The sequence below is a fragment of the Hippopotamus amphibius genome, chromosome 1, assembly GCF_030028045.1.
Source record: "Hippopotamus amphibius kiboko isolate mHipAmp2 chromosome 1, mHipAmp2.hap2, whole genome shotgun sequence".
Taxonomy (NCBI): Eukaryota; Metazoa; Chordata; class Mammalia; order Artiodactyla; family Hippopotamidae; genus Hippopotamus; species Hippopotamus amphibius.
Genome location: NC_080186.1, coordinates 151,870,647 through 151,887,151, shown reverse-complemented (window position 1 = coordinate 151,887,151; position 16,505 = coordinate 151,870,647). Strand labels below are relative to the sequence as shown.

The window sequence follows — 16,505 nt, the reverse complement described above, 5'->3', positions numbered from 1 at the left end:
GGAGCCAGGCAGAAGGAAGATGAATCTGGCAGTGTGGGGCGGGTAGATTGGTGGGGGAGAGACTGGGGGCGGAGAGGCCATTTAAAAGGCTGTTGCAAAATCGGTTTTCCTGATAAAGAGCTAGGCTGAGTCATCTGTGGAGGAGAGAAGTCATATCCAGCTCCTCCGCGTTGCCGTCGATGTGGGATTTTCCTCTTTGTCAGCTAGTCGATTGGCTGCCTTTCACGGAGGCTTTGAGAAGCAAGGCCGGCTCAGCATCCAGGGGGAAGCTGGGCTGCAGGGAGGACCCAGCCGGAGTGAGTAAAGCGAGCACCCTAAGGTGCCTTTGTGGTTTGGGGTGTGTGACTTGGGGCCTACGGCATCCCTCTCTGGTCTCTGTGCCCCCTGGGCCTCAAGGGAGAGGCATGTGATGACTTCTGCCAACCTGTTGGTGGCAAGGCTGGAGCTAGGTCTGGGGCTCTCTACTTCCAATCCTATGCATCTCCTGTGTCTGGCAGTCCTTCCCACCTTAGTATGAATTATTCTCCTCTGAGAGGAGGTCTGGCAGTCTGCCGGGACTCAGTCAGGTTGTACTCACCAGGACTTTGGCGTGGATGGAGAACTCCCCAGGGAAAGGAGGCTGTGTCATTTCCTCCTTTCAGCAGGGAGGATGTGGGGGCAGGGGCTGGCAAGGTAGCCAGGCCATTACTCAGGTCCAGTTCATCTTCCTGCCCCCAGCCGAGGCTGAGGTTGTGCAGCAGCCAGCCATTGGTTCCTTCCTGACCCCACCAGGGGGGCAGTTTACCCAGCCTGTTTACCTGTCCCATTGCCAAGACTCCCAGGCAGCCACAATGGGCCGTCTCCAGCCAATCTCTCTTCCTACCTCTGGCTCCCTGTCCCACTCCACCCTACCCAGGGCCTGGGCACTCCCATTGACGGCAGCCGGCAGCCGTGTGAAGAAGCATTTCCTTGAATTCTCTCCCTGTCCTGACCTTCTACTCTGGCCTCTGTTCCCCTGCCCCGCCTCCCTCCTTTAGATCCTCTATCTAAAAGGCCTGATGGCCGGCAGAACAGGCAGCTGCTACAGAAGTGACAGGGGTGGGAGAAAGGGCTTATCCCTTCCTGAGCACAACTTGAACTCAGGTCTCCTGACTCCCCACACTGAGCTCTTTCTACTCCACTAGTTTTTTATGTCCTAGCAGTCATTTCTACCTTAGTAACAATGACTTTATCAGCTCTTCTCCTGAGAGGAAGAAGGGATAGAAAGCATGGGTTGTTCTCAGCAGCTGAGTATGCAGAGGAGAGGGCACTGCTGCGGGCTCTGATCATGAGATGTGGAAACAGAGGGCTCTGCACACCAGCATCCAGGAGCATCAGAGTCTCTGTTGGTGCCCCTCCCATCAGAGTCAGGGTCCGGAAGGCAGGGTGGTTAAGAAATGAGATTCAGCAGCCAGACTTTGAGTTTTGAATCCCAGCTCTGCTATTTACAAGTCGTATGACCCTGGGCAGGCTCTCTGAGCTCTGGTTTCATCTGCAAACTGGGAAGAATAATAGTACTTATCTCTCAGGGTTGTTGGGAGGATCGAATAAGATGATGGGTACAAAGTGCATGGCACAGCACTTTATACTGGGCTGTAGTGAGGGCTCAGTAATTATAGCAGCCACTGCAATCTTTGTTCTAAGGGATGTACCCAGGGCTTCTTGTCCCCCTTCCCCACTTAGAGATTTAACTCTGTTGAACCCAGGTCTCTTAACCCCGGGCAGCTCTTCCATGAGTCTGCCCTCATGCCTTCATGTCCTGAAGGCCTGTCTTCAGAGCTCCTCATCCATTGTCCAGGGTGGGTCTTTCAAGGGGCAGCCCTGAAGAGGCTGAGGGAAGAGGGAGTGTTATGACTTGTACAGGTGCAGGCTGCAGCCAGGCAGATCGGGGGCTTAGCGAGGGACCTGTGCCCTATGGGCCATGGCCACCTCTTGCCTCTCTGACACCAGGGGCCACAGTCTTGGACCCACCTGACGGGGGCATCACCAGAGGTGGCAGTTCCCTAGTCTGGGGAATGTGGGATGGAGCGGCTGCCCCTGGTGCCCTGCAGTGGGGGACCCTGTGCTGCCCGTGGTTGGCCCAGCCCCCCTTCTCTCGGCTTTGTTTGTGCAGGGTGGCAAAAGTCGTCTGGACTGCTGGCTGGGTCTGGTCCAAGCCTCCTGCCAAATTCCTTTTCCATGGAGTCACTGCGGGCTGGGATGGGGGCACGGGAGCGCCCTTGGAGGCAGGCCTCTCTCACCCCTGGCCTTTTCTGTTGGGTTCCTCTTATCCCAGAACAGCCGTGTGGGGCAGGGGGGTGGTTCCCAGCCTGGCCGGTGTGTTGGGGGGGGGGGGTGTTGGGGGAGCGGTGTCAGCACATCCCGTCCTGGCCCATGGCCTCCTCTGTGACCCTTTCCCTCTCTAAAGCCTCCCAGGCCAGCTTATCCCTGAGGGCCCTTCACACGCTGACATTGGCGCATTTTCTAGCCCCATGGCCCTTAGAACCAGCCTTGGGATAGGGCTGAGGCAGAGAAGTCAAGAGAAGAAACAGAAAAGTGCAGGGACTTTGGGAGGTCTGAATTATACGAACATCGAAGCCCCTCCAGGAGCCTGGCACGGTGGGAACCCGCTGGCCGGAAATCTTGGTGCTCTCTGGAGTCATGAAGAGCAGGGGTGAGCCAGCCCCACTGCTTTCTGGATCTGTGACCTTGGGCAGCTCACATTATCTCTGAGCCTTGGTTTTCTCATCACTAAAAAGTGAAGAATAATAACTTGTGCTTCATAGAATTGTTGCGGGAGTTAAATAAGATAATATGTATAAAGTACATGTCTGGGTACACAGTAAGAGCCCCGTCAGCATGAGCTACAATGGCTGCAATTGTGTCACAAGAACCACGGGTGGGACTAGGGATGTTTATCCTGACCATGCCCCGTGGGGATGTGATTTGTGACTGAGTCTCTGCAGGGCTGTCAGGTTGGAAAGAGAAAGCTCTTTATCTGTGTGGCAGTAGGGGGTAGAGCCACGTCAAGAGGTGGGAGTTGATATAAGGAGTGACTTTATAGCTGAAGCATCTTAATTTGTGGAAGGCACATCTTCAGGGTAGTGAGCTCCCTGTCAGTTGAGCGTGTAAACAGCAGCTTGTACACTCAGAGACGTGGTTTTAGGGACGCAGGAATTGCGTGGGGAGTTGGACCCGGGGACAGCCATCTCTGAGATTCTGAGGTTCTGTGATTTGGGGCAATGATCCCTGCCTCCCAGTAACTCTGGAATCCCTTGCCGTGTGACTTTAAGAGTCACATCCCCTCTCAAGACTGTGGTCTGTAGAATGAATCTCCTTTGCTAGAAGAAGCTCTGACCCCTTCCAGGGAGTCACGTGGGGTCACCAGTTGTCAGCTCCATCCCAGGGTAGCATGTGCCCTCTGTCCTATCTACTTGGGCTGAATGACAGTCATCCCCCTGGCATCCATGACCGCATCATAGCCGCCAAACCCTAACATCAGTGCTTTTATTACCTTCTTCTCAGTTAAGGAAACTGAGGTGCAGTAACTTGCCAAGGGCACACAGCTAGCAAATAGCAGAGCCTGGATTTGGGCTGGGAGGCCTGATTTCTAAGCAGAGCAGAGGAGATGGACATTGCATGAGCTGAGCAACCACTCCTGTGTGGCTGCCTTGCCCCTACCTAAGCTCCCCCCAGGGGAGCAGCCTGGGCCAACCCCCAAAGCCTTCATCTTTTATAGATGGGGCGATCCAGGCAGGAAAGGAGTCCTACCAGGAGGAAGCAGGCATCGGGGGCGCATGGGGCAGACTGTGTGCTGTCACTGTTCTGGACAGGTGGGCACAGGTGCATGTGGTGGGGAGCCAGGTCATGGTGGGAGGAGGGAAGAAGGAGGTTGGGGCCAGAGAGCCTGTGGCTGCTGGGCCTGGTCCCCGTGAAGCAGCTGTCAGCAGCCACCCTGCTCGGTGTGGGCCTCCCCGCTGACCCTGGTGTGAGCTCTACTCTGCGCCACTCTCTGGACCTTGGTTTCTTCATCTATAAAATGGGGGTGGTGGTGAAATAACGCCTCTATAAGGGCCCTTTCAGCTCTGAGAGTCCATGAATTCTGAGCCTTGCTGGCAAGATGCCTAGAAAAACTGTCGCTGGAGACCCACTCAGCATGTCACGGCCAGTGCTAATGAGGGCAAGGTAGGAGGGAGGGCAGGGTCAGATTCCTCAAGAACTAATTAGCTTCCCTCAGCGCGGGTGGGGTGACAAAGGCAGGACTTTTCCCAGCCACTGACTGAGATGCTAGCCCTGGCCACAGGCCGTCCATCCAGCTGTCCATAGGTCCATTTGTCCATGCATCCATTTCTTCATTCCTTACTCCATAAGCACAAATGGAACCCTGACTGTGGGCACTGGCGATATAAAGAGAAATGGTTGCCTGTAGTGAACTTACATTTTCATAGGGCCTGACCCCAGCCTGATCCCTGACCTCAAGTCCCAGACTCCGGTCCTAGACTCCAGCCCCAGACTGAACCCTGACTTCCACTGACTGTGTCCCCTGTAGTCCCCAAAGGGGCCTTTGGGACAAGCAGGCAACTTGAGCATGCACTGTGGACCCAGAGAGAACTGGTTCTGACTCCAGCCTGGCTACGCTTTGCTGTGTGATCTTGGGTGAGTTACTTACAAGTTTCTGGACCTCATTGTCCACTTCTGTAAAATAGGGGCAAGTAATGCTTTTGTCCTAGTGTTCTTGTGAGGATAAAATGAGGTAATGCAATGTTCTAGTATAGGCATTGCTGAAATTAGCCCAATTTATTACTTTTATAACATTAAAGTATGAGAATTTTTAAATGATTGTTTAAATAAAAATGGGGAAAAGTTCTGCAAGGACTTGGAAGAAACTGTTAACAGTTGTTACCTGATTTGTGGTGTGGCGCACTCAGAAGTGGAGGGACATTGTTCACTGTATACCTTTTTATGTTTGTAAATTAAAAAAATTTCTTTTTAGTTCATGTAAATGTATTACCTATCCTAAAAAGAGGACGTGTCAGTGTCAACAAATGACTGTACTATGAGTTTGAAAGTGTAAAGGACCCTAAGAAATGCACAGAGAAAATGTCCTGTGGGTTCATTCATGCACTCAGTAATGCTTACTGAGTGCCCGCTTTTTGCCAGACACTATTCTAGGGGCTAGGGTTAGAGGGATGAACAAGTCAAGCAAGGTCATTTCCCCCTTAGAGCGTATGTTCTAGGTGGGGAGATAGATGGTAGACAAGGAAATGTGCAAAGAAGATAATACTGAATTGTGCTGAATGCTATGAAGTAAACAAAACAAAGAGATGAGTTAGGAGAGGGAAGGGCTGATTATAGAGGAAGGCCCCTCCACAGAGGTGACATTCAAGTGAGTCCTGAGTGGTAAGAAGGAGCCAACATAGAATGCCACCTGGGAAAAGATCATCCCAAGCAGAGGGAATAGCAAGTGCAAAGGCCCTGGGGCAGGAACAAACTTGGCATTTTCAAGGAACAGAAAGCCAGCCGGGCAGAGCCCAGTGACAGAGAAGAGTGGCACAAGATGAGTCTGAGAGGTAGTGGGGCCTTGACTGCTAGGGTGGGGTATTCCTGCTGTGTTTGGTAAAGTAACATGTCAACAACCTTTGGGGGAAGCCAAACAAGGGGTCAGTTAATACCGAAAAGGCAATCAGGGAAGGTTTTACATGGGTATTTGAGTTGGACCATGATGGTTGGGTCAGGGATCTTTATAAGGGGAGGAGATTCTAGGAAACGGTGAGTAAAGATCAAATTCCAGAGGAAAAGGCCATCTGTAGTGGGGGTGTGGATGACCATTTGTTTGTCTGTCTGTCTGTGTACCCCTTTGGCTTTGCAATCCCATTTGCTAACTGGGCTTCTGTCCCTCCTGCAGCACTGGGCCGGAGCACTAGCCTCACCGAGAAGGACCTAAAAGAGGCCAAGGCGAGAAGCCAGCAGATCGCGGCCCAGCTGACCACCCCTCCCAGCTCCAACTCCCGCGGCGTCCAGCTCTTCAACAGGCGCCGGCAGAGGGTGAAAGAGTTCACCTTGGAGAGCCACGGCCAGAGGGGACAGAAGCCCAGCCAGGAGTCCCTCAGGGTGCTCCCCGCCAGCCCCACAAGCCATGCGCCAGGGCTCAGCCTGAGTCCCACCTCACTCCCTGAGCCAGGCCCTCTGAGAAAACCTGCCTGCCAGAGTGCTGACATAGGGGTCCCTGGTCACAGCATGGAGGGCTGCTCAGAAGAAGCCAGCTTGCTGCGGCACCTGGAGAAGGTGGCCAGTGAGGAGGAGGAGGTACCACTGGTGGTTTATTTAAAGGAGAACGCAGCCCTGCTGACGGCCAATGGGCTCCACCTGTCCCAGAACCGAGAAGCCCAGCGGAGCCCACCAACCCCACCTCCAGTGGAGGTCCACAGCCCAGCCGCAGATGCTAACCAAAACCTTTCCTCACCCGACACCACGCTCATCACACCAGATTCTGACAGCAACCACAACCTGCCAGCCACAGACGTCAATCAGAACCTACCGGCAACGGTCACCCCGCAGAGCCTGCCACTTTCCGGCGTTCAACAGAATTCTTCAGAGGCCCAGCTCCCGCCGAATGACACAGTGCCAGATTTCAAACCCAGCACCGCATGTGCTGGTGGGCAACCCCAGGAGCCAGAAGCGGAGGTGAGATCTAGCACCCTCCTAATTGATAAGGTATCAGCTCCACCTACCACCACCAGCACCTTCTCCAGAGAAGTTACTCCCATCTCCAGCTCCAGGCCCCCAGCTCCAGATTTCATGTCCAGCTCCCTGCTCATCGATGTCCAGCTTGGTGCCCCAGTGGTGTCCACAGAACAAGAGATGTCTGGGAGGGCAGCTGCCACCACGCCCACCAAACTGTACAGTGAGGTCCACCTCACGCTGGCCAAGCCCCCATCCGTGGTCAACAGGACGGCCAGACCCTTTGGGATTCAGGCACCAGGCAGCACCAGCCAGATGGAGCGAAGCCCCATGGTAGAGAGACGACATCTTGGGGAGAAGGCCCCCCCTCCCCAGCCGCCCGGTGTGGCAGACAGGAGCCCTCGGCCACAGAGACACATGATGTCCCACAGCCCCATGCTGGAGAGGAGGCCCCTGGCACAGCGAAGCCCTGCCTTGGAGAGACGGCCCTTGGGAAACTTCACTCCACCCCCCACCTATGCTGAGACCTTGTCCACAGCCCCCCTGACTTCCCGGGTTAGGTCTCCCCCCTCTTACTCTGCCCTGTACCCCAGCGCCGACCCCAAGCCTTCTCATGTAAAGGGCCAGGCGGTTCCTGCCAGCAAGACAGGCATTTTGGAGGAGTCGATGGCCCGCAGGGGCAGCCGGAAATCCATGTTCACCTTCGTGGAGAAGCCCAAGGTGACCCCGAATCCAGACCTGCTGGATCTGGTACAGACGGCTGATGAGAAGCGGAGGCAGAGGGACCAGGGGGAGGCGGGCGTGGAGGAGGAACCCTTCGCGCTGGGGGCGGAGGCCTCCAACTTCCAGCAGGAGCCCACACCCCGGGACAGGGCCAGCCCCGCAGGTGCTGAGGAGATCGTCCCTGAGTGGGCCTCATGCCTCAAGTCACCGCGCATCCAGGCCAAGCCAAAGCCCAAACCCAACCAGAACCTCTCTGAGGCCTCTGGGAAGGGGGCTGAGCTCTATGCCCGCCGCCAGTCCCGGATGGAGAAGTACGTCATCGAGTCTTCGGGCCACGCGGAACTGGCCCGCTGTCCTTCACCCACTATGTCCCTGCCTTCATCCTGGAAGTACTCCACGAATGCACCCTGTGGCTTCCGAGTGGCCTCCCGAAGTCCAGCTCGGACCCCGCCTGCCTCCCTCTACCATGGCTACCTGCCTGAGAATGGGGTCCTGCGCCCAGAGCCCACCAAGCAGCCACCCTACCAGCTGCGGCCCTCGCTCTTTGTCCTCTCACCCATCAAGGAGCCTGCCAAGATTTCGCCCAGAGCTGCCTCGCCCAGAGCTGCCTCGCCCAGAGCTGCCTCGCCTGCCAAGCCGAGCTCCCTGGACCTGGCGCCCAGCCTGCCCAAGGCAGCCCTCCCGCCGTCACCTGCCCTGCCTCGGCCCTCCCGCTCCTCACCGGGCCTCTACACCTGCCCTGGCCAGGATGGCCTCCAGCCCACTGCCGTGAGCCCTGCCTACAGCAGTGATATCTCGCCTGTGTCTCCCTCCAGGGCGTGGTCTCCCCGAGCCAAGCAGGCCCCCAGGCCCTCCTTCTCCACCCGGAATGCGGGGATCGAGGCTCAGGTGTGGAAGCCTTCCTTCTGCTTCAAGTAACGGACCCGCAGGGATCCCACTGCCTGTCAGAGCCCCCTCTCCGAGGGCTGGATGGAGAGCAGGAAGTGGTACAGGGCTGAGTCAGGAGCATGGGGCTCAGGGCTCAAGGGCTGACGCTGCCACCAGCTAGCTTTGTGACGTTGGGCAAGTCACCTCCCCTCTCTGAGCGGCAGCTGCCTCTTCCCGACCACAAGGTGGTTGGACTCTTTGAGGGATCTGAAGTCTGCTACTAGGTGGGAAGGAGGGTCACGGAGAGAGAACTCCCTTGGCAGGCGCTCATGAGGCTGGTGGGGCTCTACCTGGCCTATGTGAGCTGTAGGGATGCCAGCGTCTTGCTGAGGAAAGGCCTAGAGGATCTAACAGGGTCTTCTGCAGCAAACAGAGCCTGCCTTGCCTGGGGAAGCAGCCAGCCAAGGGTCTGCCTCCTCAGCCACCCTGGTGGGGCCGCCCTCATTGTGGCCCCAGCTCCGGCATCTTTCTGTCTGTTGCTGGATTCTCACCTCCACAGGTCTATCTCGTCCACCTCTGCCTTCTGGACACTGTTTCCTCCCCGCCGCTTCAGAGACCTTTGCCGCGGCCTCCACATTTTCTCTTCTCCTGGGTTCTGCTGGATGAGGACTCAGCCCACCACTGCTGTCTGATGCTTTTCTTCCTGCTCCTCTGCTCAGCTGCCTTCATGCTCTCTCCAAATATCTGGCTCCGCTTTCGAGACAGCTAATGCAGTTCATCCCAGACCTCAGCCCTGACTGCACCTGGCTTGCCTTACTGTTCTGGGGTGTGGGAGGTCCCAGGGGATCCCTGAGAGACAGAGAGCCCTGTAGGAGGCTGTGCAGATGGGGGTGTACAGCTAGGAGAGAGGCCCCTAGCAAAGTATCCGTTGGCTGTTTTGATGTCAACCTCAGCCAAGATGTGTGCAACTGAGAGCAGCCAACTATGTACAGCGGAAGGGACCACAAGGAGAGAGGCATCTCGGCCTCCCATTTGCTGTGTGACTTCGGCCAAGTCACTTTCCCTTTCTGGGCCTCAGTTTTCTCATTTATACAGTGAGGGCCCTCCTAGCTGTGACAATCTGTGAGGAATGAGAGGATAAGCTGGTGCTTTGGGAGAAAGGCCCTGTAAGTGATAAGACAGTCCCCTGGGAATAGAGGGGAAGGAAATGGGATAGTTGCCACAGGACACATGGGGAGTAGATATCTCTAAAGGCGTCCTAGGGAGGGTGTGGCTGGAAAGAGCTGCAGCAGGAGGCCAGGAGATCAGAAATTTAGGCTGGGATGGCTCAGGCTCCGGATTGCCTGGAGACAGTGGGAGCACGGAGGGCTGGGGTAGGAGCACAGCAGCCCAAGGAAGGGATGGAGGATACCTTAAGGTGTTGGAAAAAAGGCGGGGACTCAGGAGATTGGGATTCTGAAAGATGGACTCCACGTGTGTCTTTGGGTCTCACTTTCCCCATTCATACTGTGAGGGTTTTGAGTCGGGTAGTCTGAGATCCTCACCCCCTCTGACACCTTTGATGTGCTGCACTGCACCGCACCCCCCAAACCACGCTTTGTGGAGGTGAGAGAATATAGACGCAAGAGGCAGTATTCAGATGGAAGCCTCCCAAGACTGGGGGCTGAGCACCACCCACTTTCTCTTTCCCAGCCCTATTTCTGGGCTCCCCAGCGGGGCGAGGGGTGGTGGAGGCGGTGCCCATGCTGGGCTGCGCCTGAAGTTTTCGTGAGCTCTCGGCTCGTCTCCATGGGAACAGAGGGTGCCTTCCCAGTGAGTTCATTCTGCCCAGAATGTGGGGGCATGCATGGGGGGAGTCGTGAGTGAGCTCAGCTCCTTCATGCCAAGCCCCTCCCAGGACGGAGTGAAGCCCACGTTCTGGACCCCTGCTACCTTCGACCCCTGAGGGTCAGCAATGGAAGAGCCCACCCTCCGTCCCGTCCTGCAGCTCCTGCGGCCAGGCTGGCTGAGCTCTTTCCTCAGTTTTGTTTCCTCTCCTGTACTCAATACACTCTGCCTCAAATCTGTCTTGCTTCTTTCTTTCTTCTGTGCTCACTGGCTGGTGGTCAGGGTCCTCTCCCTCCTCCCCATTTCTGGCCTGGGTAGTGGGTGGGACGGCTCAGTTACTGTGTGTGAGTCGGTGGTGTGTGTCCGCGTGCTGTCTGCGTCTGCTGAGTGTCTGCATCTGCCACGGGTACAGATGTGTGCTGGCTTGCAAGTGAGGGCTGCCCTCTCTCTGCCCTGGGTCAGCACTTAGGGAACCAGAATCCTGTTCTGTTTTCCTTCCTTCGGAGTTTGGCCAGAAAGTCTGTAGAGCATGGGGAAAACCCATGCCCCTTACAGTCCAGGATTTGTTTGAATTCTTTAAAAGTGGGATTTAAGTGCCTCTAGCCAGGCACATATACTTTTTTTTTGTTCCCTTAGCCCCCCCCCCCCATTATCTAAATCTGCCCACTTCCCACAGGCATCACTGTGGGGCTTCTGCATAAAATGAGTTTCTGCCCTCGTGGGGAGGAACAAACTGCCATCAAGAGCCAGAAAACGGGTTCTAGTCCCAGATCTGCACCTGACTCCTGTGGGACCTTAGACAGCCCCTTGGGCCTCAGTCTTCCCTTCCATGCAACGAGAGGATTACAGAAGTTGTGGGCTAAGTAGCTCTCTTTGGTCTCTGATAATTCCTGTCTGACTCTGCTCCACTCATGCCTTCACCTCACACACGTGCCCTGATTTGGGACTGGTACTGGGTTAAGTGGCTGCTCCTTTTTGAAGTTTCACCCATGTGCATTTCCCAGGAGTTCTGGTATATATGGTACATTGAGATCTTTTTCAGAAAGTGAATACTTCTGATTCCCTGCAGCCTTTTTGCATTATGCATTGCTCCTCTGCCGCCACCACCCAACACGCACACAGTACCCACACATGGCAGTTGCAGGCCCTGGCCCACCTCCAAAGGATGAGGAGCTGCTCACCACTGCCCCCAACATTCCAAGCCAGGCATTCTGAGAAGTAAATTTTGTTACTCCTTCCACTTGCTGGCCCTAGCCTTCCCTTTGTGGCCATCAAAGGCGGAGACAATTCTTAGAGATTTCAGGCAGTTATCATAGCTCCTCCTGCCCCCGCCTGCTTTTCTCCTGGCTGAAAGCCCTGGTTCCTCTGCCTCAGTGCTTGTTGATGCGCTTGGATCATGAACTCTTGGCCCCACTCCCCGCAGCCAGGCTGACTGAAAGATTCCTGAGATGGCTCACAGACTGCAGCTCCCAGTGTCTCTGGCTCACAATACACAGCTCTGACCCTGGGAGTAAAAGGGGTGGAGCCCATGCTGAGCTTTAACTTTCCTACTTGATGATTGGGGACTAGGATGTCCCCAGCAGATTCCTAACATTACCAATCTCATGAAAAATCTGTTCAGACTGCTATACATTCCTCTATAGGTTAAAGGGCTCCATTTCTGAGTCTGGGCTCATCTAGTACCTGCTGCATTGTTTGGAAAAGACATATACTTTACTGCTTGCTTCTAATTGGGAGAAATTAGATTCTGATTGGATGAGAGGCTGACTGACTTGGCTGCAGCTGGTTACTGATTCGATGAGAGAATGGATCTTATGAGTTCTAGATTTTGATTGGGTAGGAGACACCGAATGGATGGGCTAGTTCTGGACTCTGAGGGATGACTGCTAGTGAATCTGAATTGGATTGAAGACTGAGTGGAGTGGCTTATTGCTGGAATCTGATTGGCTGAACAGCTGGATGGTTTAGCAGACATATGCTGGGCATGGATTCCCCAAGCCCTGTACTTTCAAACCAGTTCAAACTGCTTAAGCCTAACTGCTTTGAGAGCAGATAGTCACACACACACATTTCCTGGTGGGGCAGAACACACGGGATAATTATTTACACCTCTGAACTTCATTTTCATCATTGTAAAATGGGTGTGATGATACTGGCTACTTCACCAGGCGGGTGTGAGCATATGATGAGAAAGTAAGGATGAGACCAAACTTTGTAGACTGCAAACTCCCTAAGGAGGTAGGAAGCAGGTATGACGCTATGTAGTCGAACAGTGCTTTATAACCTTCACAGCTTGGCCTCACGGAATCCACACTCCCCACCCCATGCCGGCAAGAAATCCATTGAGGGGAGTGTGCTGCCCAGGGAGGAACGACCCAACTTCCTTTTATGTTTCCATCTGTCAGTGGGAACTTCTTTACTGTTTAAGGTATCCAAGGAACATTAGGAGGTGACCATGGCAACATAGTAGGGGGATTGGGACTGAAAGGGCCCTTCCCTAAGTCCAACATTAGTAATAATGATCAATATTTTTGTAATTTTTTTAATAGATATATCCATATAGTTCAAAACCTTAAACTTATATAAAAAGTAATACATTAAAAGCCGTATTCCCACCCCTGTGGCTGTGCACCCTGCCCTATTCACCCCATTTCCTAAAGGAGAACCACGCTGGTTAGTTTCATGTGTATCCTTCTTGTACGTCTTTATGGTAACTAACATCTATTACACACTTTCTTCTAGGGAATCCTCTCATACTGTGATATTCTTTTACACAAGTTATCTCATTTACTCCTCACAATAACCCTATAGGGTACTTGCTGACATTATAGTCCCATTTCACAGAGGAGGAAACTGAAGCACAGGAGCTTCGAGATGCTTCTGTTGCTGAGGCAACTTGCGCAAGCTCATTCAGTAAGCAAAGGGGTCTATCTCCAAAGCGACCGTTCTTAAAACGCCGGCCTCTGTTAAGCGCAGGGACAGGCAGCGTGGGCTCGTTCAAGCACCTCAAAGATGAAATTTGGGGCACCTGCCTTTTGCTGCAGGCACTAGATGACTTTGGTCGCTGGCCTCCCGAATCGGTCCGTTCCGAAACCCCGGTACAGATGAGCCCAGCACTAACTCCTGCCCCCATCCCCTCTGCTCTCTCCCCAGGACCGCCGGGAGAGTCTGCCCACCTCCCCTCCCTGGACGCCGGGCGCGTCCCGGCCCCCCAGCAGTCTGGACGGCTGGGTGAGCCCGGGGCCGTGGGAGCCAGGCCGCGGGAGCAGCAGGAGCAGCCCCCCGCCGCCGCCGCCGCCGCCGCCGCCCATGTCCCCCTCGTGGAGCGAGCGCTCCGTATCCCCGCTGCGACCTGAGACCGAGGCGCGGCCACCCAGCCGCCAGCTGCAGGCGCTGCTGGCGCGAAACATCATCAACGCGGCCCGGCGCAAGAGCGCCTCCCCGCGGCCGGCGGGCGTCGAGAGCCTTCGACCCTTCTCCCCGCCCAGGGCTGCGCCGCCACCTCCTCCTCCGCCGCCGCCGCGCATGCGCTCGCCGCAGCCTGCCCGCCCCAGCCAGGCCGCGGCCGCCGGGGCCACGTTCGCTCCCATTCCCCGGAGCCCGCTGCCCGCCGGGTCCTCGCCCTGCGCCAGTCCCCGGAGCCCGCTGCCCGCGCCGCCCAGGCCTTTCCCCTACCGCCGCTCGCCCACGGACTCCGATGTGTCCCTCGACTCCGAGGACTCTGGGGCTAAGTCGCCCGGCATCCTCGGCTACAACATCTGTCCCCGCGGGTGGAACGGCAGCCTGAGGCTCAAGCGTGGCAGCCTCCCCACCGAGGCCTCCTGCACGACCTAAAGTCTCCCCCGCCCACACCCCATCCCTGCCCCGGGAGGGCCGAGCCGGAAGTGTTGGGCTTGGGAGATCCCAGCACCACGTCCCTAAGGGGTCTGGCCGCTTTGATAGCCCCAGAAATACGGGGTCAGGGGAGGAAAGCTGTGGGCTTGCGGGTGGGGTGGTGATCCAAGCTTGGGTTCTAGCCCTTGCTCTATCATTCAGTCATTGTGGGAAAGACCCTTCCTCTGCTCCTCAGCTTTCCCATCTGTTTAATAGAGCTTTGGCCAAAGCGATCTCCAAACCTCTTATTTCCCCCTTCTGTCAATAAACACACACACTAGTGCCTTGGAAGAGGCAGAGTGTTGTATGTATGGACCCCTAGACTTTCTGCATTGCAGGGTTCCACAGGCCTCCCTCCCTTCCTGGCTCTGATCTCTTGAGTCTGGCAAATGAGGGGTGTGTTCAGAGGATCCTATGCCTGAGTTCCCTCTCCAGGCCCTGGCTTGACCATCTGCCTCCCTGGCACGAAGTCCCAGGCAGGAGCAGCTGTTTTCCATCCCTTCCCAGACAAGCTCTATTTTTACCATGGTGACCTTTAGAGAGGGTCTCCCAGGCCAGCTCAAGGTGCCCCAATGGCCTCTCTGGAGAGAAGAGGCAGGAAGATTCCTCCTCTCAGATCCCTTTCATGCTCTTCTCCATCCCAGTTCAGAATTTCCAAGGCCTCCAGGAAAGCTATAGGTGTCTCTAACCCATCTATCCCTTCTGGGCCCTTCATGGCAGGCTATGGGCTCCAAGCTGAGCTGGGAAGAGAAGAGCTGATGTGGAGCTATCTGCTATCCTCTGGCTTTACCTGATAGCCCTGCGTTTGAGGTTGCCCATTGGGAAAGAGAGAGACAAAAATCTCTTTGTTATGGGCAGTATGCAAGCAGTGGCCAGGATGCACAGAGGAGATTCTAGTAAGGAATGGATTGGCTCAGATGACCTCTGAGGGTGCTTCCAGTCCTGAAATGCATTCCATGGTATTAGGAAGGGAAGGAGAGTAGTGCTGGAGGACTGCCTGGGCAGATGAGCTTGGGTAGGTGAGTAAGGGGTTGGACCAGAGTCTGCCTGTGTTTCTGGTTCCTTGGGAAGTACCCCACTCTTCAGTTTCAGGCCCCAGCATCCTTCTTGTGCCCAGGTGAATGGGCACTGTTCTGCCTCATCTCTTTCTCATCACACTCTGGCCTAGCCAGTGTCTGGTGCCCAGTGACCTTGGGGAGCCTGGCTGCAGGCCCTAGCCTGTCCCTTAGGCTGTAGTGACTCTGATTCCAATCCCCAGGAGGGACACAGAGAGGAATGTGCCTCACTCCTATAGTTTCCAGGGTTGGTTGGTGGTACCCTCTAGCGGTTCAGAATATCAGTTTTTGGAAACTAAGTGTGGGGGTGGGGGGCTGGAGGATTGGCAGAGGATCAAAGGTATGTCTGTAGATGAAAGGATATCAGGATGTCGCTAAAGGTGAGGGACAGAGGGTGATTTTGGGGGTAGGGGTAGACTTACCCATCCCTCAGGGTGATTTAGACCTGGAACCCCTAAGTGAGGATAGGGCAAGCTGGGGTCAGGATGCGAGAGAGCCAGGGTGAGGGTGGGGTGCTTTGGAATAAAGGACTGATCCCACAGGATTCCTAGGGCCTAAAGATTGGGAACAGAAGCCCTGTTGGTAGGAAGATGAGAGGGTGCTCCAGCTTCTCAGTGATGAGTGATCATATTGCTGAAGTCCCCACCTGCTTCAAGGACCCTTGTAGCATGGGAAGCTGGAGCTAAGGGCCTCTTTCAGAGAAAAGACACTATCAGGCCACTAGTAGATACAGTGGCATAGAAAATCCACTTATACCTGCATTTCCCCCAAAGAGCCAGCAGGAGGCAGTCTTGGGAAGCTGCAGTTCTGTCTGGCTGGTCTCTCCCTGTCCTCTCCTCAAACCCACTAGAATTGCCTGTGTCCTGCCTTTTGCCTCCTGTAGAATTCAACTCTGGCCCTCAATAAATGCTTCCTGCATCTTTCTGCCTCTTGTGTCATTTTCAGCCATGTCTAAAGCCCTTCCATTTCCCCCCCACATGGAACAGTCCATGGGATACTGGGTGGATGAGAATGTTTGATACACATGGGATGGAAGCTTGGGAAGTAGCAATCATGAGGAGAGATGGGGAACAACAAAAACACTCTGGGTCATAGAAGAAGTCCCTTGGTTGAAGTTCTGGTCTTACTATCTACTAGCTGGGTGACCCTGGGTAAACCCACTCCTTCTCCAGGCCTCCGCTTCCCTATCTGTGTAATTAGCGAGTTGGGTGAGGTGATGTCTCAAGGTGGTATTGCCCAGCCTCTGACCACAGGGCACTGTCACTAGAGTGGCCAGGGCCAAGCTGTATCAGAGACCAGTGCTCTAGGGCTGCTTCCTGATGGCAGGCTGGGGCTTCAGGCAGGAGGGGGAGCCCCTTTGAGAGGTAACATCAGGGTCCAGGCAACCCTAGTGAGCTCAGGACCCAGACCATCAGGAGTGCTCCTCTCCTGATGGGGGTGTCCTTTGCCTAGAGAAGCAGATTGTGGACCCACTCCCAGGTG

The 16,505-nt window shown here is 55.2% G+C and overlaps 1 protein-coding gene across 2 annotated transcripts in view; it reads left to right on the top strand.

Moving 5' to 3' along the window:
- The window catches only part of SYNPO (synaptopodin), a 30,417-nt gene extending 14,472 nt beyond the window's left edge, over positions 1-15,945 (top strand). Inside the window, exons 1-3 of one of the 2 annotated variants that reach the window (XM_057730935.1) lie at positions 149-296; positions 5,903-8,289; positions 13,249-15,945. In XM_057730935.1, coding sequence (XP_057586918.1) covers positions 6,235-8,289; positions 13,249-13,929 — 2,736 coding nt within the window. In that variant the 5' untranslated portion in view covers positions 149-296; positions 5,903-6,234 and the 3' untranslated portion in view covers positions 13,930-15,945. Of the gene's footprint in view, positions 1-148; positions 297-5,902; positions 8,290-13,248 lie in introns of those variants that run through there. The other variant, XR_009053123.1, reaches the window with a different exon arrangement.
- The last annotated feature ends 560 nt before the right edge of the window (positions 15,946-16,505 follow it).